Raw genomic sequence first — 24,020 nt, 5'->3', positions numbered from 1 at the left:
TGGATGCTATCTTATTATTTGTATGAGAGTCCTAAACTAGTTGGGCGCGCACTAGTTGAGATGTGGAACTTAAAGTTGTGACATTATAACAGCAGATTTGCAAATGCTCTCTGTGAGTCCAGGGTATAATCTTTAGACTAGATAAGCTGTTTATGTTCCCTTAAAGTAGCACCCTTTGTTGGGTTTAATGAATCAATTGGGCGGCACGATGGCTTAGCGGTAGTTTGCTGCCTTACAGCACCAGAGACCCGGGTTCGATCCTGATTACGCTGCTGTCTGTACGGAGTTTGCACGTTCTCCCCGTGACCTGTGTGGGTTTTCTCCGGGTGCTGCGGTTTCCACCCACACTCCAATGACCTACAGGTTTGTAGGTTAATTGACATGGTAAAATTGTAAATTGTATTTAGTGTGTGTGTAGGGTAGTGTTGGTGTGCGGGGATCTCTGGTCGGCATGGATTCGGTCGGATAAAGGGCCTGTTTCTGCGCTGTATCTCCAAACTAAACTAAATTGGAATTTCCAGTTCAAACTGCATGATGTTGACAGTTTGATACTCCACAGTTTTCATCTTTTCTGTTCCCTGCAAAATGCGATAATATGTCTACATTTAATATATAAACATTGCAAAGTTTCAGAAGCTGCTAGCTGAATCTTCTCTTGTCTTTGCAGTAACCCTCCCCTCAGTGAGGAGATGCTTCCACCTGGAGAATGGATGTGTCATAGGTGCACAGTTCGTAGAAAAGTAAGTAAATCATTATTTAATTAAAAAAACATAATTGTACCATGCTTAGACACAAAATGCTGGAGTAACTCAGAGGGTGAGGCAGCATCTATGGAGAGGAGGAATTGGCGACGTTTCGAGTCGAGACCCGCTGTGTTACTCCAGTATTTTGTGTCTACCTTCGATTTTACCAGCATCTGCAGTTCTTTCTTAATCATTGTTCCATGCTTCATTGATTCAAGAAAGAATGCATTGCACCTCATTTTTCTTCCCCCAAGGCCAGTTTAATGGAAATTTGTAGTTCTGTTAATAGTAAATAGCCGTTATTATAGGCAAGTTTAATAATTTCTGATTATATTTGTGTACATCTCGGCTGATTTAAGTGCACACACTAAATGCTGTCACATTCATTGTAAGATGGTCAGCAGTCCTTTTGCAATCCAGTACTCTTGTAAACACAAGGGACTGAAGATGCTGATTTAATAAAAGATCCGCTGGAGTAACTCAGAGGGTCAGGCAGCGTCAGGATCCATCTACAGTCGAGCCCTTCTTTAGTTTAAAGAAGGCTTCCAAACTGAAGCATCGCACATCTATGTTCTCCAGAGATGCTGCTTAACCCGCTGAATTACTCCAGCACTTTGTCTTTTTACAGTGCTTTTTAACTTGGGTTCTGCGATTGTGTTTGAACCTATTGGCTCATTTCAGCTGTACAGACATTTAGCACATAATGTTGTCTATCTCAGCAGTATTTTTTTTTGTATTGTGAATTTCATTTTGTTTTGTAGCCTCGAGGTTCAGAGGGCATAGGTTTAAGGCGAAGGGAAGAAGATTTAATAGGAATCTGAGGGGTGAATTTTTCACAAAGGGTGGTAGGTCTATGGAACAAGCTGCCAGAGGAGGCAGGGACTATCCCAACGTTTAAGAAACAGTTAGACAGGTACATGGACAGAACAGGTTTGGAGGGAAATGGACCAAATGTGGGCAGGTGGGACTAGAGTAGCTGGCACATGTTGGCCGGTGTGGGCGTTGGGCCGAAGGGCCTGTTTCCCCACTGTATCGCTCTATGATGCTAGTAAATTATATTTTCTTTTCTAGAAGCAAGAGAAAAAGGAAAGACTAAGCCAAGTAAATGGAGTTATGGACAAGCAGACGGTTAAAAGGACAGCCTCGCCTACTGTGGACATGGAGTTCCCTGACAAGTCCCACAGTAAAGCATTGGATTCCAGGGTGGACAGTAACTGTAGAGCATTTGCACAAGCAAAAACTTTGGAAAGGCATGTCAGTCGGCCTGGCACACCGACGTCTAACGCAAGCACCGACACGCCCACCTCTGAGCAGAACGATGTGGACGATGACTTGATTGATGTGGACGATGACAATGCTGCCATGGAGATAGACTGCTCACAATTACAAATAAGGAATCCATTTGAAATACTTATAGCAGCAGCCATGGAGCGAAATCCAACTCAATTCCAACTTCCAAATGAACTGACATGTACCACAGCACTTCCAGGTGAGGGAGCCGGTATAACTACACTTAACACATTGCTTAATTTCTTATTGAGAAACATCAAGGCTTCATCTGCTAATATCCAAAACACACTTGCAACCTGTAACAATTACAGTGCAAGTTTGATAAGAATTGCATGTTCTGCAGTTGTACAAACCGTATTGGTAATCCGCTTATTATTCTGGTGCTAAATATTTTGATTACCACACTGAGGTTTTCAGTTGTATGAATAACTTCGAATCAACGTGCTGTTTCAATATTTGCTGTGTATTTTCTTTGGGCAGTTAGTTCATGACAATGATTGCATTTGGTTTGTTAAGATTATTTGGGTTGGTATTCGCATTTACGTAGACCCTTTTACATCATTAAGACTCTGCAGAATGAAACTGGTTTAGCAATTAAAATGTTTGCGTTTTTAAAATAACCAGCGTTCTGTTAATCAAAATGCCAATAAATCTTGACAAAAATTAAACTGCTGGATTAACTTGTCCTAATGAGTAGAAACAAAGAACTGCAGATGCTGGTTTATACCAAAGATAGACACAAAATGCTGGAGTAACTCAGGTGGGTCAGGCGGCATCTCTGGAGAAAAAGGATGGGTGACGTTTTAAATCCGGACCCTTCAGTCTGAAGAAGGGTCCCGATCAGAAACATCACCTATCCATCTCCTCCAGAGATGCTGCCTGACTCGTTGAGTTACTCCAGCACTTTGTGTCTATCGTCGTAATGAGTGTATAGCTCCTGGTTCTCGCATGCATGCTGAATATTTAGCAGAAAGTTATCCACATTAGATGCATGTGCATTTGGGAAAAGTTGAGCAGCTACCGTATTGCTGTTTGTCACAAGAAATAGTTTAGTGAATTGTTTAGTGCAAGAGCACAGAAAGTTGGGAACTGGTGTAGGTCATTTGGCCCGGTAATCAATATGATCGTGGCTAATCTGTTGCAGGCCTTGCCACATCTTCTATGCCAGTTCCATAGAACTTAAATAAAAATCTGCCTCCCCTTTAAGTACCTCCAGTGACCTCGCTTCCACCCCTTTAGTTTTGAGAATTCCAACTTCGCCTTTCCTCATCTTCTGTGCGAAGACGATTTTACGCACCTCAGTTTCAAATGACGACCACCTCTTTCTGTAGCTTCACCCCGTTAGGTTTAAGTTTATTATTGTCACATGGACCGAGGTACAGTGAACAGCTTTGTTTAGCATGCTGTCCCAGTTAAATTAAATAATATGAATGCAATCAAGCCAAACTCAAGTACAACAGGTAGAGCAAGGGGAAAGATACAGAGTGCAGAATATAGTTCTCAGCGTTGTAGCGCTTCAGTTCCCAAGACAGTCCAATATCCACAATGGGGTGACGGTGAATAGGACAGTGTACTATCCTATGGAATGGTTGTTCAAAAAGCATGATAACAGTGGGGGGGGGGGGGGGGGGGGGGGGGGGGAGAGCTGTTCTTGAGTCTTATGGCGCTCACTTTCAATGACCAAGATGGGACAAAGTATTGATTATATTGGCTGATCTATTCTGTCCTTCATTAATATGATTTGGTGGGATTTTTAATGAGTGGTGCTTTCATTGACAGCTTGAGTGAAACTTTGGACATGACTAGCCTTGTTTATTGTTAATGTATGAATTTATTGTATCTGTACAGCAAGAGGTCTGATCAAATTCCGCATTGTACAACTGTAGACTAGTGGCAATTGAGCTAATTGTCAAAGTAGCCGTGTGTTAAAGTGGCTGATCCAGAATTAGTGGTATAATCTTCGTGTAATGTAAGGTTCTAGCACTTAATTTATATTGGTTTAGTTTAGAGATACAGTATGGAAACAGGCCCTTCGGCCCACCGGGTCCGCATCGGCCAGTGATCACCCCACACACTAACGCTATCCTACACACAGTAGGGACAATTTACTGTTTTACCAAGCCAATTAACCTACAACCCTGCACTTCTTTGGAGTGTGGGAGGAAACCGGAGATCCTGGAGAAAACCCATGTGGTTACGGGGAGAACGTACAAAGTCCAGACAGGCAGCACCCGTGGTCAGTGTTGAACCCGGGTCTCTGGTGCTGTAAGGTAGCAACTCTACCGCTGCGCCACCATACCGCTGGGTCAGGACCCGTCTTCAGTGTGATTGTGTGGGCCGGGGGGGGGGGTCTTGTGATTCCTGCCACTCTCTCTTCCATGAGAACCCCTCTCACTCTTCCCCCTCTGTGATTCCAGCTATGCTCCTTCCCCACCATCCGACAGTCAGTCTGAAGTCGGGTGCAGACCCGGAACTTCACCGAACCATGTTCTCCAGAGATGCTTCCTGACCTGCTGAGTTACTCCAGCACAATGTCTTTTTTTTGTAATCCAGCATTTGCAGTTCCTTGTTTCTACACCTCACTTATAGTTGGTATGCTGCAAATTAAAATAACAACAGATTTGTAACAAAATACTAATTTCCCAACACAATGGAAGGAAATAGTTCAGTTGTTGTGTTGTTGACTGTGATTGAAGATAAAGATGAATGAGACTAAATTTATAATCAGTTGATAAGATATTAAAATTTCTTCTGATTTAAGTCAATATACCTGGAGTTGGAATCTTTTCTGCCTCGCGAATCCCTATTCACTGATTTTAAATCATGAGAGGTCTTGTCCCATATTCACAATAAAAAATATTGTGCTGTGCATTAAATCGCCTCATGTAATTCTCTCCTTAACTACTTTCCCATTCTTTAATTCATCGTGTATCAGTTTTCAAGCATGCTCACAGAGACATAATGAACTGGAGATGCTGGAATCAAAATAGTGAAAGAACTCAGCAGGTCGGAACGGTCTAAAGAAGAGTCCTCATCTGAAACGTCGCCAGTCCATTCCCTCCTCAGATGTTGCCTGACTTGCTATGTTCCTCCAGCATTTTGTGCTTTACGCAATCTTGTTCAACTGTGTTAATATATTTTTAGTTTATTGCTTTTGCTGTCTGCACAGTTTTAAAACGTTGTTGTTCTCAATGCTGTGGTTGATTATTTGGTTTCATGGCTGTTACATGAAATTGCCCTGTTGGCCCCTTGAATGGGAAAAAAAGACAAAAGGCCTATCGTAATATTCTGTTAAACAAGCATGTCCTTCCTTAGTCATTGGTGCTGGATTTTATGTTGGATGGGGAAATGGAGTAAACGACCTTATTGGATGGGGAAATGGAGGATACAGGCCCATTGGCCCAAGTTGCCCATGCCAACCAAGATACCCCATCTGCACTAGTGTCCCGCCTGCCCAAATGTCTTTTAAATGTTGTTATATTACCTGCCTTGACTATATCCTCTTTGAGGTCGTTCCAAATACCCACCTCTAAGGAAAAAGTTGCCCCTCGTGTTCCTATTAAATCCCCCCCTCCCACCTTAAACCTATTGTTCTTGACTCCCCTACTCTGTGTATTCACCCTCTCTATTCCAACATGATTTTGCGCACCTCTATAAGATCACCCCTCATCCTCCTGCGCTCCAAGGAATAGAGTCCTAGTGTGCCCAACCTCTCCCCCAATAGCGCAGACCCTCAAGTCGTGGCAACAATCCCCTTAAATCTCCCGAATTCTAGTTTTTTGTTTCTGATTGATTATTTATAACTTAGAATATACATGATGACAGGGATTCTTACATGACTGCACTTTGGTATCAACCTGTATCATTAACATCCAACCAATTCTTGATACAGCTCCTGCATGACCACTGCAGAAGATCAGAAAACCGATATATTGTAATATGTTTTCAACTGAGGAGATAACTTTGCTGTCTTCCTACTTTCTAAATGCACCGTGCAATAAAATACGCTGTGAATAATGTCCATCAGACTTTGCCTTGAAAGGGATATGGTGAAGCATGCTATCTTTAGAATGTTTTAAATTCAGAAAATTGCTTATTTAATCAATTGTAATAGAAGTGCATTCCTAATCAAAACTGATTTATTTCATCAAGCATAACGCTTCAATCAAACCCCATCAGGAATTTGACAACTAGAAAGAAACTTATTTTGAGAATGTTTTAACATTTAATCATCTGCTTTCAACTCTAATGTCTACCTGAATAATCAAAACAAGGAACTGCAGATTCTGGTTTACAAAAAAAGACACAAAGTGCTGATGAGCTACTCCAGCATTTTGTGTCTTTTCTTGCTGAATAGTGTCTGATTTCCCCGCTTTTAAAAATCAGAATAATAAGGATAATTGCGCAACAACTGTCACACTGGTAGGAAATCTTTTGGCAGTAATTGCAACAAATCAGTGGATTGTACTTGTCTATTCTCTCATTCCTGTTAGCACATTTGATTTTCCTGCTATACCTGTTACTTCCTGAAAATATGTTGCCAAATATTCACCTGAAACTCCATTCTTCGTAAGAGTATCAATGACAATTTATTTTTAAAAGGCACATTATGCCTATGATGATGTATGTGCTTTTGACTGGTATTAGGAAGTGTGAATTAGAGGGAAACATTTTTTGCACAGGTCAGAAATTGAACAAGGCAGCGCTATGGGGCATTTTGACCGTGATGATCTGTAGAACTTGTCATACTCTTTAACCAACTTATTATTAAGGGTGGAACCTCTATTTCAAGAGAGAGTTAGATTTCACTCTTAGGGCAAAAGGAATCGAGGGATATGGGGGAAAAGCAGGAACGGGGTACTGATTTTAGATGATCAGCCATGATCATATTGAATGGCAGTGCTGGCTCGTAGGGCCGAATGGCCTCCTCCTTTACCTATTTTTCTATGTTTCTATGGAACAGTGGTAGAGTGGCGTGGATGTGAAGAGGATGTTTCCACTAGTGGGAGTGTCTAGGACCAGAGGCCATAGCCTCAAAATAAAAGGACGTGCCTTTAGAAAGGAGGTGAGGAGGAATTTCTTTAGTCAGAGGGTGGTGAATCTGTGGAATTCATTGCCACAGAAGGCTTTGGAGGCAAAGCCAGTGGATATTTTCTTCTGATAGGCCGTTGATGGATATTTTGACGGTGGAGATTTCTAGATTCTTGATTAGTATGGGTGTCGGGGAGAAGGCAGGAGAATGGGGTTGAGAAAGAAAGATAGATTAGCCATGATTGAATGGCAGAGTAGACTTGATGGGCCGAATGGCTTAATTCTGCTCCTACAACTTATGAACTTCATAGTGCCAGACCCGGGTTTGATCCTGACCTCAGATGCTCTCTTTGTGGAGTTTGTACGTTCTCCTCATGTCCCCATAGGTTTCCTCCAGGTGCTCCGTTTCCTTCCCACCCACCAAAGACGTGTGGGTTTGTAGGTTAATGCGTCTCTGTAAATTGCTCACAGTATGTAGGGAGCGGATGCAAAAGTGAGGGATAACATGGAGCTAGTGTGAACAGCCGATCGGCGGTTGGTTTGGATTTTGTGGGCCGGAGGGCCTGTTCCCATAATGTTTCTTTCAATCAATCAACTGTATGGAACAGAAACACTCCCTTCAATCCACATGTCCATGCCAATCCTCTTGTTTATTTATCTGCACTAATCTGATTTACCCACATTAGGGCCATACCCTTCTGTGCCTTGTCTATTTAAGTCTGCCTCTTAAATGTAGTAATCTTATTCCATCACATTCTCAGGCAGCATGTTGCAGATATCAACTATTCCTTGTACAAAACGAAGCTTGCTCTGATATCCCCTCTAAATTTCCTGCTTCCCCCCCTTCAGATTATGCCCTTTTGTTTCTGATATCCTTACCATGGGGATAAAGATTTTGATTACCCAATCTGTTACTTTCATTATCAAGTACAGACACCTCACATTTTATACACATTTGATTTATGCATTTTTCAAATAACGCGCTTGTTTAATTAATACGCGAACCTAATTGGATAATTACCAATAATTAACATGTATTTTTGAAATTAATGCCTGCTTAAATGTTAAAATGTATCTGTTTAATTTATGGGGTTTTCTGAATTATGCGCTGCTTTTCTGGAACGCAAACCCATTCTCTGCGATGCCTGTATGTCGAATTGGAAACATTCAATATAAATTATTTTAAAATTGTGAACATGTTTTGTGTAACTTTCCATAATGATGCTATAACATCATCAACATTGTATTGAAATAAACATAGATATTTTATTTTCGGAATTTCTATAAAGATCAACTTTTTTTGTGTTTATCTCCTTCCAAGGATTTTGGGGTGGAGAAGTCTCAATTGAATATTAATATTGAATATTGAATTGTAAGTTTGGAGCAGGATGTTATTTGGTTATAAATAACCTTTCTTTGTCAGTTCTGTGTACTGTACTTGTGGTACAGTAATGATGGGTGCTCCATTTTGACTATAAATATGGTTTGCGGGGGTACAAGTCTGCATCAATTTTACTGCATCTATAATGTACTGTCAGTGGAAGGTTTCTACTGCCTTTTCATAAGGTTACAGTCCAATGTATAGAAATGTGAGGAGAACCTGGTTTCTTCTGCTGGTTGCCTTGATTCATTTTGTAATGTTGTAATGTTTTTTGTATGTGTGTGTGAGTACGTGTGTATGATCTATATAAGGGGTAGGCCGTTTAGGACTGAGATGAGGAAAAACCTTTTCAGCCAGAGAGTTGTGAATCTGTGGAATTCTCTGCCACATAAGGCAGTGGAGGCCAATTCACTAGATGTATTCTAGATATAGCTCTTAGGGCTAAAGGAATCGGGGATGTGGGGAAAAAACAGGAACGGGACTCTGATTCTGGATGATCAGCCATGATCATATTGAATGGCGGTGCTGGCTCGTAGGGCCGAACGGCTTTCTCCTGCACTTTCTATGTCTATGCGCGCGTGTGTGTGTATATATACACACACAAACTGAACTTTTTTTTTTGTTTATTATATTGTTTACAGAGTACTATATTTACATATTCTGTTGTGCTGCTGCAAGTAAGAATTTCATTGTTCTATCTGGGACATATGACTATAAAACACTCTTGACTCTTGAGTAAGAATTAAAGGAGTAGAATTGGTCATGCAAATAATGACACACAATGTATCATGCAGGTACCAGTAAAAGGAGAAGAAAAGAAGAAATGACAGGGAAGAATGTGAAGAGGTCACAGCATGAACTAGACCACAATGGCCTGGTCCCACTACCTGTCAAAGTTTGCTTCATTTGTAACAGGTGGGCATATCATTTTTACATTTTTCTTGCATGATGATTCCCCAGATGTAAAATTGAATTCATTAATCCTTTTGGGCCATTCTTTGGAAAGTGAACCAAAATGTCACACACGTTACCAAATGGCATCACCTAAAGTGAATTCTTGTAAGAGATTATTCTTATTCATTGTTATTTTCCTACCTACAGAACTATAATGCATGTCTGCTAAAGATATGAACATTCTAGCTTTTTTAAATTCTCAAGAGTTTGTAAGATAAAACTGAAATTATGAAAAAAATGCTTCTGTGAGGTCACACACGTGACCATTCCTATTTGACCTCTGACCCTAAACAAACATTGTCAGCATAACACAAATATTCAACTTGATAAACTTACGGAAAAAATATGAATCATATATACAGTACAAAACAACATACCTGTAATGCTTTCAGAATTAGAAAAGATGTATTCCACAATTTTTCATCTTTTTGGTCACACACGTGACTAAGAATGGGCCTTTTGCACTATTCAGCACTGAGATGAGACACTTAAACCCAATGACAGTGATGTTTTGATAGATATTTTGAAACTGCATGCAAATTTGCCATCACCCTCTTCCAACTATTATTTAATATGTCATTTGCATGATAACTGCTCGCCAGTTTAAGAATCTGAGTGTCGTCCTGCACTTTCCTTCAAGTCTCTAAATTGGACCTACAATATATATATTCAATCCCTCAGCCATACTCGCTTTACCATTCAATCTAGGCTTTCTAATAAATGTTCAAGAAGGAACTGCAGATGCTAGAAAATCGAAGGTACACAAAAATGCTGGAGAAACTCAGCGGGTGCAGCAGCATCTATAGAGCGAAGGAGATAGGTAACGTTTCGGGCCGAAACCCTTCTTCAGACTCTAGAAGGGTCAGAAGAAGGGTTTCGGCCCGAAACGTTACCTATCACCTTCGCTCCATAGATGCTGCTGCACCCGCTGAGTTTCTCCAGCATTTTTGTGTACCTTTCTAATAAATGTGTTTCAGTGCTAACATTGAAAGTATTTTGTTGTTAATATAAAGTTGGTCAAAATGATTTTAATTGAACTGCAAAATGATTGGATGTCATTTGTACCTGAAGAGAACATGGTGAAAAAGCGATAGACCAAGAACTCCAGATGCTGGTTTACAAACAAAAGCCACAAAGTAGCAATGTTACAAAATTTTGAGATGTAAAAAATCAAGTCTGTAATTTATCCCATCAGATAAAGCATAAAAAGAAGTTTAATTTGACACGTAATTCACTTTCATATCTCATGTATTTAAAAGGTTATGGCCATTTTCATACTCGGAAATTAGCATCTTGTTCCCTATTGATTTTCTATGGACGTAACAAAAAAGCTGTGATCGTGGACAGTCAAAAGCCCATAACTTTCTTAAAAATTAAGAGAACTGAATGAAATTTTCAGTTATCATAGATTGAACCATTCTGAAACAAATATAAAAAATCTTACTTGGATGACCTGAAATTAAAGCATATAATTAGTTAGTTACCCAAGTGTAGCTAATTTCAAACTTCAATTACTAGATCTAAACATCTATCCATTTCTTAATAAATGATTAACATTTTTAAATAGCCTAAGTGTGCAAATAATATTCATAAATAATTCACAATAAAACATGATTTTTAAATCTCATTTACATTAATTTATAGACCAAATGGAAGGAATTTAGTGTTCAATTGCTGTAAATTAAAGTCCATTTTAAATCAGCTTTCTAGTGGGATCCTGTGAACGCGCTGGTTTAGAACGCTCACATTGCGGTAGATTTGTGCCCTCAAATGTCCAGAAAAATACTGCGGGATATAATGGGGCCAAAATGAGCTACTCGCAATATTAAACTTTGTATAAATTGATCTTAAGAAGCCCTTTTTAATGTAAAAATAAGCTACATACCTTCTGTGGTTTGCTCTATGGGACCCTGACGGCTGTCGGTGGTCGCGGGTTTAGAGATTGATTTTTAAACTACTATAACTATTATCCAAGGCCTTTAAAACTAATAATAGCTTTTGCGACGGGGTCTTCCAGCGATTTTTCGTTAATAATTAACTAGGCTGAACATCTTCGATTTGAACAGCCTAGAGAAAATCGTGTTTTAAACCCGCCCCCCTCTAAACGGCGCCAAAATCGCTTCAGGTAGGCTTTGCAACATACCTACACAAAGCACTGGAGGAACTCAGTGGGACATGCAGCATCTATGGATAGGTGAAGTTTTAGGTCAGGATCCCTCAGACTGATTGGAGATGGGTGGGGGAGACTTTCAAAAATCCTTGACAAGGTCCCACACGAGATTAGTGTGCAAAATTAGAGCACATGGTATTGGGGATAGGGTATTGACATGGATAGAGAACTGGTTGGCAGACAGGAAGCATAGAGTAGGAATTTATGGGTCCTTTTCAGAATGGCAGGCAGTGACTAGTGGGGTGCCGCAAGGCTCAGTGCTGGGACTCCAGTTATTTACAATATATATTAACAATTAAGACGAAGGAATCAAAACGTAACATCTCCAAGTTTGCAGATGACGCAAAGCTAGCTGGGTGGCAGTGAGAGCTGTGAGTAGGATGTTATGAGGCTGCAGGGTGGGTTGGGTAAGTGGGCAGATACAGTACAATGTGGATAAATGTGAGGTTATCCACTTTGGTGTCAAGAACAAAAAGGCAGATTATTATCTGAATGGTGTCAGATTAGGAGATGGGGAGGTGGAATGAGACCTCGGTGTCCTTGTACATCAGTCACTGAAAGTAAGCATACAGGTACAGCAGGCAGTGAAGAAAGCAAATGGCATGTTGGCTTTCATAGCGAGAGGATTTGAGTATAGGAGCAAGGAGGTCCCACTGCAGTTGTACAGGGCCCTGGAGAGACCATACCTGGAGTATTGTGTGCAGTTTTGGTCTCCTAATTTGAGGAAGGACATTCTCGCTATTGAGGGAGTTCAGCGTCGGTTCACCAAGATAATTCCCAGGATGGCAGAACTGAGATATGATGAAAGAACGGATCGACTGGGCTTGTATTCACTGGCATTTAGAAGGATGAGAGGGAATCTTATAAAAACATATAAAATTCTTAAAGGATTTAAGGCTCGATGCAGGAAAAATGTTCCTGATGTTGGGGGAGTCCAGAACCACGGGTCGCAGTTTAAGAATAAGGTGTAGGCTATTTAGGACTGAGATGAGGATAAACCTTTTTGCCCAGAGAGTTGTGAATCTGTGGAATTCTCTGCCACAGAAGGCAATGGAGGCCAATTCATTGGATGTTTTCAAGAGAGATTTAGATTTAGCTCTTAGGACTAACGGAATCAAGGTTAATGGGGAGAAAGCCGGAAAAGGATACTGATTTTGGATGATCAGCCATGATCATATCGAATGGCGCTGCTGGCTCGAAGGGCCAAATGGCCTACTCTTGCACCAATTTCTATGTTTCTAAATGGAAAAAAGGTGAAGGTCTTTTCCAACATAATGCATCCCATGGTACATTTTATTCCTGCACATGCTTATATTCTTTCAGTAAATAAAATGGATTACTAAAAACATATTGAGGTGCTGGAAACTAAATTTAAAATCATAAAAAATAAGTAGGCTTGCAGCTTTTATGGATAGAAAGTGTTTTATCAGAGGGTTGGTGAAAGATCCCTGAAACATTAATCTTCTCTTTGCATAGAGTTGTCCGAACATGCTGAATGTTCCCAGTGTTTTCTTGTTTTAATAAATGCATTTGATAGTTTGAAAGAAATTAAAACAAGATTTTACCTCGATGCCACACAAATATCCATATTGGAATTTCTAAACTTTGTGATGCTCTTGACATTCCTTTTATGAATTTACAAATAAATTATTTATTCATTGGGATAATTGGCAAACTTAATTGTGTCCTATTTTAAAGACCCAATCGTTTATGTGTACCTTCAAGAGCAAGGGAACTAGTACTATATACCTAAATGTTGTCATCTTTTGCACCCGGGCAGCACGGTGGCACAGCAGTTGAGTTATGGCCTTGCAGTGCCAGAGACCCTGGTTCAATCCTGACTACTGGTGCTGTTTGTACGGTGTTTGTATGTTCTCCCCGTGACTGCGTGGGCTTTCCCTGGTGCTCTGGTTTCCTCCCACATTCCAAAGACACACAGGTTTGTAGGTTAATTGGCTTTAGTTAAAATTGTAAAATTGTCCCTAGTGTGTAGGATAGTATTAGCATCCGGGTGATCACTGGTTGGCGTGGATTTGGTGGGCCAAAGGGCCTGTTTCCTTGCTGTATCTCCAAACTAAAAACTAAAAACTAAACACCCACTTGGCTATACACACTGTTCAAAAGAACAGTGAGAGATGTCAGATAGAAATAAACGTTCATTCAGTGTTCCTTGCATTTGGTTGCTTCAGTTCCCATCAGATTCTATTTGATGTACTGCACTATTGTTATCCAAGTCGTTAAAAGCAAATCAAATATGCTCAAGGACTTGCCAGCATTGAAATGAATGAACAGAACAGATAATTTAAGCATTAGTTTCTGCAGCCTTTTCTGTGTCTGTGAACAATGCCTGCTGGGGGAGAGAAGCAAATTATATTTGAGAAGTTTTCCCAGGGATTAGACGCTGGTGCGGAAAAATTGAACATGGTTTAATACTCGATCCCGGACAAGCAGAAGACTTGGTGATTTATCTGCTCGGCAAACATCCATATAAACTTTGAGGCTAGTAGGTTCGAATTCGAAAGTGGGGTATAATCAGATTTACTTAAACTGCTTGTGGAATGAGATTTTATTTCTTTGCTTCTGGATAGAATTTTGGTCATGCAGAAAGAACAGTCTCTGACTTGCATTAATTTCAAAGTATTGAGACCATTTCCGGATGATTGCCTCGTTAAATATTTGCCATATGATTGGGAGCAGATGTTCCTCTTAATTACAGAAGATCATCTGATTAAAGCACACATATAAAATAATCTGAGGGAAATCAGGAACATTTGGAAAAACCTGTAGGCAAAAGATTCTAACAATATAGCTTTTTCTCCAACTTTCATCTGTAAGCTTGAACCTTGGCCACCACTCTCTCATGGTAAGTGCAAGAGGTGGCAAATCTCTACCCTTTCATTTCTTCCTTATTTTTGCTTCAATTCACAACTTGTAAATGACAATGACAGTGTGATGCTTGTGTTGCAGGAGTTGCAGAGTGGCGCCCCTTGTCCAGTGTGATTACTGCCCTTTATTGTTTCACATGGACTGCCTGGACCCACCTCTTACTGCAATGCCAATGGGAAGATGGATGTGCCCCAATCATATTGAACATGTGGTGGTAAGTCATTGTGCACTTCTGACAGAAAGGGCAGCACGGTGCCGCAGTGGTAGAGTTGCTGCCTTGCAGCGCCAGAGACCCGGGTTCGATCCTGGCTAAGGGTGCTTGTTTGTCCAGAGTTTATACGATTTCCCCATGACAACCATGAGTTTTCCAAAGACGTACAGGTTTGTAGGTTAATTAGCTTGGTACAATTGTAAATTGTCCCTAGTGTGTGTAGGATAGTGCCAGTGTATTGGGATCGCTGGTCGGCGTGAACCCGGTGAGCCGAAGGGTCTGTATCCGTGCTGTATAACTGAACTAAACTGCATGCACTGGGACTATCTCCGTGTTAACTTCATATTTCAATGTTTTATCAAATGCAATATTACTTATTCTTGTATTGTTAAATTGCTGATCAGTTTATGTATACACAGCTCAAGTTTGCTGATGTTGCCTGGGATAGATTACGCACAATATTTGGGGCAAAGTTTGAGGAGAAGGAACAATAACAATTTTTAAGACAAGCAGTTCCATTATATTTCCCAAAATGGTGTTTAGTGCAAATTTACACTGCCTCAAACTCTGCATGGAAATGTTTCTAATAAATTATTTGAGGCAGGATCAGCTTCACAGAAAGGTTTGGAGGTTGAAGAGTTAGTCATGGAGTCATACAGAACGGAAACAGGGTCTTTGGCCCAACTTGCCCAGGCCAACCAAGATGCCTCATGTACATGCTTGCGTTTGATCAATCCTGGTACAACTGACTATTTCTGAACTAATTTTTCTTCCAACCCAGTTTGCTAGGTTTTTGGCCATAATTCCTCTCTCGCATTCAGTTCATGGCAATAGTGTTCAATAATGTTCTTAATTTTTTTTGTTCAGCCTTCACTTAGCTTTGTATTACTTATTGCCTCCAGCGATGTTAAATATTGGAAAATAAATTCCCAATAGGAGATGCTGTGCATCGTGCTAATCCATCTGTCTGAAGCCTGAATAGTTCTAGAATTGCGGGACAACTATATTTTACACCGAGTGGTGAGTGCCGGGAACGCATTGGTAGCGGAGGCAGATAAAGATTGTGGCGTTCCATGTCATTTAGATTGGCATACGGATTTGTACGCAATATCAGGAAATGGGGAATGGATCATGTGCATGAAACATAGAAACATAGAAGATAGGTGCAGGAGTAGGCCATTCGGCCCTTCGAGCCCGCACCGCCATTCGATATGATCATGGCTGATCATCCAACTCAGTATCCCAACCCTGCCTTCTCTCCATACCCCCTGATCCCTTTAGCCACAAGGGCCACATCTAACTCTCTCTTAAATATTGCCAATGAACTGGCCTCAACTATCTTCTGTGGCAGAGAATTCCACAGATTCACCACTCTCTGTGTGAAAAATGATGAAATAAAGATGAAATTAGTTTAGTTTGGCATCATTTTCAGTATAAAGCTTGTGGGAAGAAGGGCCAGTTCCTGTGCTGCAGGCTTCTATGTTCTATCCAGTGGATTGTAATAAGTTTTATAGTAACTGATTTAATTCTTATACAGTGATTGTTTCAGTCCATCATCTCACTTCCCTGGCATTTTAGGTGTGAGGAAAGCCAGTGTAAAATTGAATGGAGGAAAATAAAGTGACACTGTTCTACCTACTATAACCAGAGTGTTTTAGATTTCCATGCCTAGAGAAAGCATTGTTCTTGATGACATTCTCTTGTCGGTTTGTGTCCACGTTTCAGAGTTTATTTGTAGGTGACGAGCGCATCAATGAACAGCACAGATGTTAGACCCAAAATGTCCGTCGGAGCATGCTTCCATTTTCATTTCTTACTCCTACAGCTTAATCAAAAGAATATGACGTTGAGCAATAGGTGCAGAATATTTGACAAGTTTCAAGACCGAATATCACAGCATGCAATTAAGATTGACTTTCTAAACAAGATCCACAGAAAGCATCCACCCAATCGCAGACTTGCAAAGCCAGTGAAAAGGAAAAACATGAAGGTATGTGATATTCTGATAGAAACTTTAATGGAATAATACAATCCAGTAAAATTATAAAATTAAATAATTTGTATTGAACCCATCTAGGTTGAATTGCCTTGTTCCATGTATATGTTAGAATCATGAATTCATTTTGGCATGATTGGGACCAATCTGAAAACTGATTAACTAAAAGATATCTTCCAAATTTGTGGGAAAAAAAGTTTAATATTCCCTTGATGTGGAATGAATGCAGGGGATTATTTATGCCGTGAGCTCTGTACAGTGAAAGTAATTGATATGATGTAATTAAAAAATGCAGACATATAAGCGCAGACTTTATATTGACCAGCAATTTAGTCTGGGACCATGGCTCTGTTACACATTGGGCTTCACTATCTAGAACAGTCTGGGATCTAATCAATAACATCTTATATCCTCATTGTCACTTGAAAGCATTCCTTTAAGCTTGGCTTTATTTCTGTTTGGATTGCTTTGTTCCAAAGAAAAAAATTAAGTTCCTCATACCATTGGAAGTACAATATTCGGAGTATTCTTGGGAGTATTCGGAGTATCCCACACTGCACAGTGTGATTGACTGATATTTAAGTATAGTTGGAACAAACAAATTTTCAATGCAACATGAAAACACGCCAGGATTATATTTTCTATAGCATTCATTGTTATCATTCTCAGATTCAATTTAAGAATCTTTTGCGCTATTTTCAGTTGACACTTTTTCCGTGCTTGCTGAATGTTAGAACCTTTTTAAAATCAATATTTTAGCATCTAGAATGTAGGATCGGCCATTTTGTTGACAGAAGTCACATACATTGGTTTCAAGAAGGATAGATTAGATAGATTTGGCAGTTGAATGCACTGAGATGCACCTGTTGATATTATTGCAAATACTGGATAATTCAGTGTTAGTTTTATCATTTTAAGGATCCTAACATTTGCAGAGGAACTAAATGCCTGAATGGAATTCCTTTTGTTGCAGTTAATATTTTCTCCATTCAGTTACTGTGAATGTTTAATTATTGTTCCTCTGATCTAAGCACTCTATGATCATTTATTTAGGCTACCTGGGTTGCCATGACATTTTACCTGCTAAGAATTCTGGGTAAGTGATGAAGGACACAAAGTCCTGTGTAAGTCCCCTTCTCTTACTCCCCCCTCAAATAATAAGTAGCTCAGTTAGATTAGGATGGCAGGCGCAGGAGCAAGGATGTACACATTAATTGCGAGCAGAGTGATTTGGTCTATCAGTGATTCTTAGCAAGGGTAGCTATCCCAAGTCAGGTTGCCTAACTAAGTGAGTGCTTTTACCAGAGGAACGAGAAAGGAGTGAGGAGGTAAAATCTGTAATCTGTAAAATTTTAGCACCAATTATTTCAAATTAACCTATTGGGTGGGATTTATTGATTTTACATGAAGCCTTTAAAGATTTGAATGAAATTTGAGTATTAACGATAGTCTAACCTTTTTGCTAGTTGGTCTTAATGACAGATACTAATCATTGAATTTGTGTTGCTTAAAGATGGAACAAAATTATATAATATTTTCATCAATAAGATTTAATTCAATCTGAAGAGTACTTATCCATTTTAATATATCGTTATATTTGAGATTGTTAATCCACAGATCATCCCCAGAAAATGTGAAACCTTCCATGTATATATTATGTATATAATATATATATTTAAACAACGCAATTCTGATAGTAACTTCCAGTTGGAGATTCACTAGACCAAATCTTAAATTGCCTGATTTTTTTTTTTTTTTTAATGGCAATAAATTCTAAATTGTGTATTTGGTGGATAATGCAAGTCTTGTTGTCTCCTCATTTGTAGAGAAGGGGTTCATGCCGTGTCAGTGTATTTTTAGATTGAAGATTAGTGAATATATTATTCATATGATCATAGATGTCGAGGTGTTCTGGTGTAAATTGAGTACATTTCCAATAATTGCATAAATATAAATATCTTGGGATGATATTTGACCCGGGAATTGCCTGACTAGTTTGGGTACAAATATGAAATTATTATTTTAGCAATACTGGGATGGTTTGCCTGTAGTTCCCAATGTCAATGTGCTCTTGGCTAACTTAAAACAAAACTTGCTCATTCAACAGATGATGCTATAAGTCTGTGTTTTATAGTTCTACGGTTGCTCATCTTTCAATTCATTTCAGCAGATGACCGATTGTATTCACTTTTCCTCCAGGTTCCTGAAGCAATTAAGGCCCAGTACCAGTATCCACCGCCTCTCCTTCCTCCGGCAGGAATCCGTGATGGAGAGCTGATATGTAGTGAGACTCCCACTGAGTCACAAAAGCACCTTTCCAACCATGAGCACTTTGCTGCTGAAGAGGAACAACAGGAGGTAATAAGGGAGACAGTAGGTGCACGAGTAGGCCATTCGGCCCTTTGAACCAGCACCGCCATTCAATGTAATCATGGCTGATCATCCCCAATCAGTACCCCGTTCCTGCCTTCTCCCCATATCCCCTGACTCCACTATCTTTAAGAGCCGGCCGCTTGTGAGGCAGAGAATTCCACAATCTCACAACTTTCTTTTAGAAAAAGTGTTTCCTCGTCTTCGTTCTAAATGGCTTACCCCTTATTCTTAAACTGTGGCCCCATGTTCTGGACTCCCCCGATATCAGGAACATGTTTCCTGCCTCTAGCGTGTCCAAACCCTTACTAACCTTATATGTTTCAATAAGATCCCCTCTCATTCTTCTAAACTCGAGTGTACAAGCCCAACCACTCCATTCTCTCGGCATATGACAGTCCCGCCATCCCGGAATTAACCTTGTAAACCTACGCTGCACTCCCTCAATAGCAAGAATGTCCTTCCTCAAATTAGGGGACCAAAACTGCACACAATACTCCAGGTGTGGAGTATTAAAGCGTGATATGGATCTTGATCGATTGATACTTTATTGTCACGTGTACTTGGTATGGTGAGATTCTATGTTTGCGTACAGTACAAGTATGCAACAGTCACCACACAATGGACGCCGACAAAAGGGTGGTGAATCTGTGGGATTTATTGGCGCAGAAAGCTGTGGAGGCCAAATGGATATTTTTAAGGCAGAGATAGATAGATTTCATGATTGGTACAGGCATCAGGGGTTATGGGGAGAAGGCAGGAGAATGGGGTTGAGAGGGGAAGATAAATCTGCCATGGTTGAATGGCAGAGTAGACGACGGGCCCAATGGCCAGAATCTGCTCCTATCACTGATCAACGTGGAAAGTATTCAATATAGTTCCTCTTCCTTCTCCTCCACCTCCCTCCCCCTCAGTCCCTCTTTGTTCTCAGCACCCCCCCCCCCCTCCCCCCTCCCCTGCTGGGTCCCTCTTTGTTTGTGCTGGATTTTGTTTTAGCAAGAAAATCATATTCTTCATGCTAATAAATTGGCAATGAGATCAAAATTGTGTCTTTAGTGGGTGATGCAAGGTTGTAATAGAAACTACCTTCTTGCCTCGATATTTGTAGAGAAGGGATTCATACTGTATCAGTTTATTTTTGGATTAGTCTATTATCATTTGATGATTAGATTTTCTTCTCGGTGGAGTTTTCACTTGATTTGACCGATATTTGAATGGAGATTTATTTGTGCTGTTCAGCTTGGTCAAGTTCTGTGGACAGAAAAAGCTGGAGTAACTCAGCGGGTCAGACAGCATCTCTGGAAAAAAGGACTTTTCGAGTCTAGACCCTTCTTCAGACTGACCCGATCCGTCTCAACCCGAAAAGGAATAGGTGACGTTAACTGTAGTTTTGAGTTTATTTATCCTTTTAATAATACTTTTTTTCTCCCCTTTCTTCTAGTGGCTTCGTAGTGTTGTTGCACTTCAGTGCAGCATATTCAAACATTTATCTGCTAAGCAGATGCCATTATATTGGGACTCTGAACGCGTTGACAAAGCGGATATTAAGCCATGTGTCTCAGCGCAGTGTTCAGCGGACAGCTCTTTAAGCAGCATGCATCAGGCAGCCGGAAAGAAACCATCGTCCCCATCACTGACTTCATGCAATGTTACGCGCACCTCAGGGACCAACAGCCAGAATTCTTCAGGTTCCTCCGCATCACAGCAGCCTGGCGCTGCAGTCACACAGGAAGAAAATGCCCGTATTTTACACCCCGAGACCTCGTGCAAGTCGTCGAGCGGCGGCGGGACTTCCAACGGACCTTTGTCAGCAGAGGTGAAAGTAAACCGGCCTTTCCCGTGCGCGCTTTCATCTGAACCGTCCCGGCAGCTGTTAGACACGCAGAGACCAAAGGGACAATTAACGCCGCAGCTGCCAAGCCAAGTCTCTGGGCAGGCATGGCTGCATTCTCAGCTGCGGCCCACCACCCCACCAGCAGCCGGCAACCTCCAAAACCATTTTGTGGGAACGGTTGTCAAGGCGGAGAATGCAGGAGGACCCGTTTCGTGCTTGCAACGAATTCCTATCAGTGTGACGAGTGTTCCCGCTTCTTTATCTACTTTGTGTGCCAGTTCTGAGATCACCAGCAGCTCGCAGCTCAAAAGCATCGCTTCGGTGCAGATAGCTGGGCGGCCTACCACGTTCATGGCAAAGGTCGTCACGACATCCTCTGCGATAGCCAGGGCTATTACACCTCCAAGAGCAGTGGCAGATAGTGTATCAACACTGTTGGGACCTTCAAGGAACCTAATTTCACCAGCAGCCACAGGTGGATAGCTTGTTTTTTTTTAAATCCAGTTATTGTTTCCTTTCATCCACAGTAAAATGATTATTTAAAGTGGTGTTCAGTTAATTTTGGGATGTTTTGGACAGATTCCATCAAGAGATCGGAAGACTTAAGTTGCTAAAACACTGAAAATCTACAATGATAACCAGTATTTCCTTCAATATACTGATCTTATGGAGCTGTACATGGGCGGAATAGATCGGGCAGACTCACAGAGTCTCTTGATCGAGAGCCAGAGGTCATAGGTTTAAGGTGATGGGGGGGAGAGAAAGGTTTAATAGGAACCTGAGGGCTAACTTCTTCGCACAAAGGGTGGTGGTTGTATGGAACGAGCTGCCAGAGGAAGTATTTGAGGCAGGTACTTTCGCAACTTGTAAGAAACACTTCGACAGGTACTTGGATAGGGTAGGGTTAGAGGGAAATGGGCCAAGCACAAGCAGGTGGGACTGGTGTAAATGGACATGTTGGTCGGTGTGGGCAATTTGAGGGACTATTTCCATGCTGTATGACTCTGAATCTATATCTGCCTAATTATTTGTGTCACAGAAGGCCATTGAGTCCATGCCTGCTTCCAACAAAGTGATTCCATACCCTACCCCTCTTTCCCCTGTCCTCTTACACCTTCCCTTCCTCTGGCTCTGCGTTTCACTCCTCTCCTTATCTAATACCCTCTTTGTTTCCTTTCCACCTCTGACCTTTGTCACTTATTCTACCCTATCTGGTAATTAAATCCCACCTCATTTTTATCTACTTGGGTTTGCCGAGCTTTGTCCTGCCCCTACTTCTCTTTTCCAATATTTTCACCGGCTGCTATCAATCTTAACGGTCCTGCCCCGAAACATCATCTGCCCATACCCTCCACAGATGCTGCCAGCTCGACGGAGTCACTCCAGCACTGTTGTGCTCAAGATTCCAGCATCTGCAGTTCTTTGTGTGATCCCATGTCCCCCATTTGCCTGTACCTACAATGTATTCTCCTTTATGCTCACAAATTTCCCTTTGTCTAGGACCAGAGGGCACAGCCTCAAAATAAAAGGACGTACCTTTAAAAAGGAAATGAGGAATTTATTTAATCAGAGGGTGGAATCCAATGCCACCGATGGCTGTGGAGGCCATCCCTGAATATTTTTATGGCGGGGATTGACAGGTTCTTGATTAGTAAGGGTGTCGGGGGTTATGGGGAGAAGGCAGGAGAATGGGGTTGAGAGGGAAAGATAGATCAGTCATGATCGAATGGCAGAGTAGATTTGATGGGCCGAATGGCCTATTTCTGCTCTTATGAATTTCTGAAGCCTGTGTTCGTGGAGCTGTGAGACAGTTTCATTAAGTGCTGAACCACCATGCTGTCCTCCCTTGCTGGAATCTTGAGCAAAGCACGAAGTGCTGGAGGAACTCGGAGAGTCAGGCAGCATTTGTGAAGGCAATGGACAGACGACATTTCGGGTCGGGGGTCTTCTACAGACTGAAACATCTTATTGCATATATCGTGCACAGCCTAAAGTTGCAGGTCAACTTGTTCTATTTGATCTTGTTTATGCACGTCGGGTTGACTGCATTAGTCAAAACAGGGTGGACCACGTGAAGGTGAATCAAACTGAAGAAGAGTCCCCACCTGAAATTTCTAATGTCCATTCCTGCCAGGTTCAGAGGGATATGGGTCAAACGCAGGCAGGTGGACTAGTGTAGATGGGGCATGTTGGTCGGTGTGGGCAAGTTGGGCCGAAGGGCCTGCTTCCACTGCATGACTAATTGGTAGATGGGTGGTGATGCTGCCAGTTTGTTTACTCACAGAATTTGGGTTAATTGATGTGCTAGTTTCAAATTGGAAAGATTGTTTTCCACATGATTGGTGTGAGGCTTTTGGAACAAGTAGTTTTTTTTTAAATAGTATCAGTCTGGAGCAAGTAATATGCAAACAGTATACTACATCACAATCCTTTAATGCAATATGTCAAATTTGGGTGAAAATATCTAAATAGACCAATGTTCCATTGAGTTAAATCCTAGTATGAAGTGTGATAGAATCAAGATTAAATCTTTTCTCACAGCTCTGGTCAGATATTGGGTATATTATAGAACAAACACGAGTTGTTCAGAATCTCATGCTGCATACTGATCGGTGATTGAAAGTTCTTCATTGATCTCGTAGCTTTGAAAATAGATAAATTAAAATGTGGACTATTTGTACATTTAGTTGAGTTTATTGTCTCGTGTACCGAGGTACAGTGAAAGCTTTTGTTGCGTGCTTACCAGTCAGCGGAAAGACAATACATGATTACAATTGAGCCGTCCCACATTGGACAGATACACGATAAAGGGAATAACATTTAGTGCAAGATAAAGTCCGATCGAGGATAGTCCAAGGATCAAGGTATTTCTCTTTAATAGAAGCAAATATCTTTCAACTGTAGAAGTAAAAATTGTAAATGTTGAGAATGTACTTGGAAGCTGTGTTTTGAAAGTTAGCATTTGATGGTTGGGCTTTGAATTATTTTTACCTGTGACTGCTGCGTTTGAGAATCTTGTACCATTTTTGTTCAACAGTAATAATGCACAGTGCCACTTTATTGGTCGGTCGGATTGCGTTGATTCTCATAGAACTTGAACAGATTCTGTTCCAAAACTGGTAATAACGAATATATATCTTTCTTTTCATAAAAG

At 40.8% G+C, this 24,020-nt stretch overlaps 1 protein-coding gene across 1 annotated transcript in view; it reads left to right on the top strand.

Annotated features, from left to right (window-relative positions):
* The first annotated feature begins 668 nt into the window (after window positions 1-668).
* The window catches only part of phf12 (PHD finger protein 12), a 42,429-nt gene continuing 19,077 nt past the window's right edge, over window positions 669-24,020 (top strand). Inside the window, exons 1-7 of the mRNA XM_033046254.1 lie at window positions 669-740; window positions 1,815-2,232; window positions 9,240-9,360; window positions 14,537-14,669; window positions 16,492-16,656; window positions 18,862-19,020; window positions 20,474-21,341. Coding sequence (XP_032902145.1) covers window positions 690-740; window positions 1,815-2,232; window positions 9,240-9,360; window positions 14,537-14,669; window positions 16,492-16,656; window positions 18,862-19,020; window positions 20,474-21,341 — 1,915 coding nt within the window. The 5' untranslated portion in view covers window positions 669-689. The remainder of the gene's footprint in view (window positions 741-1,814; window positions 2,233-9,239; window positions 9,361-14,536; window positions 14,670-16,491; window positions 16,657-18,861; window positions 19,021-20,473; window positions 21,342-24,020) is intronic.

This window comes from Amblyraja radiata, chromosome 28, assembly GCF_010909765.2.
Source record: "Amblyraja radiata isolate CabotCenter1 chromosome 28, sAmbRad1.1.pri, whole genome shotgun sequence".
Classification (NCBI taxonomy): Eukaryota; Metazoa; Chordata; class Chondrichthyes; order Rajiformes; family Rajidae; genus Amblyraja; species Amblyraja radiata.
This window is presented reverse-complemented; position numbering and strand designations above follow the sequence as displayed.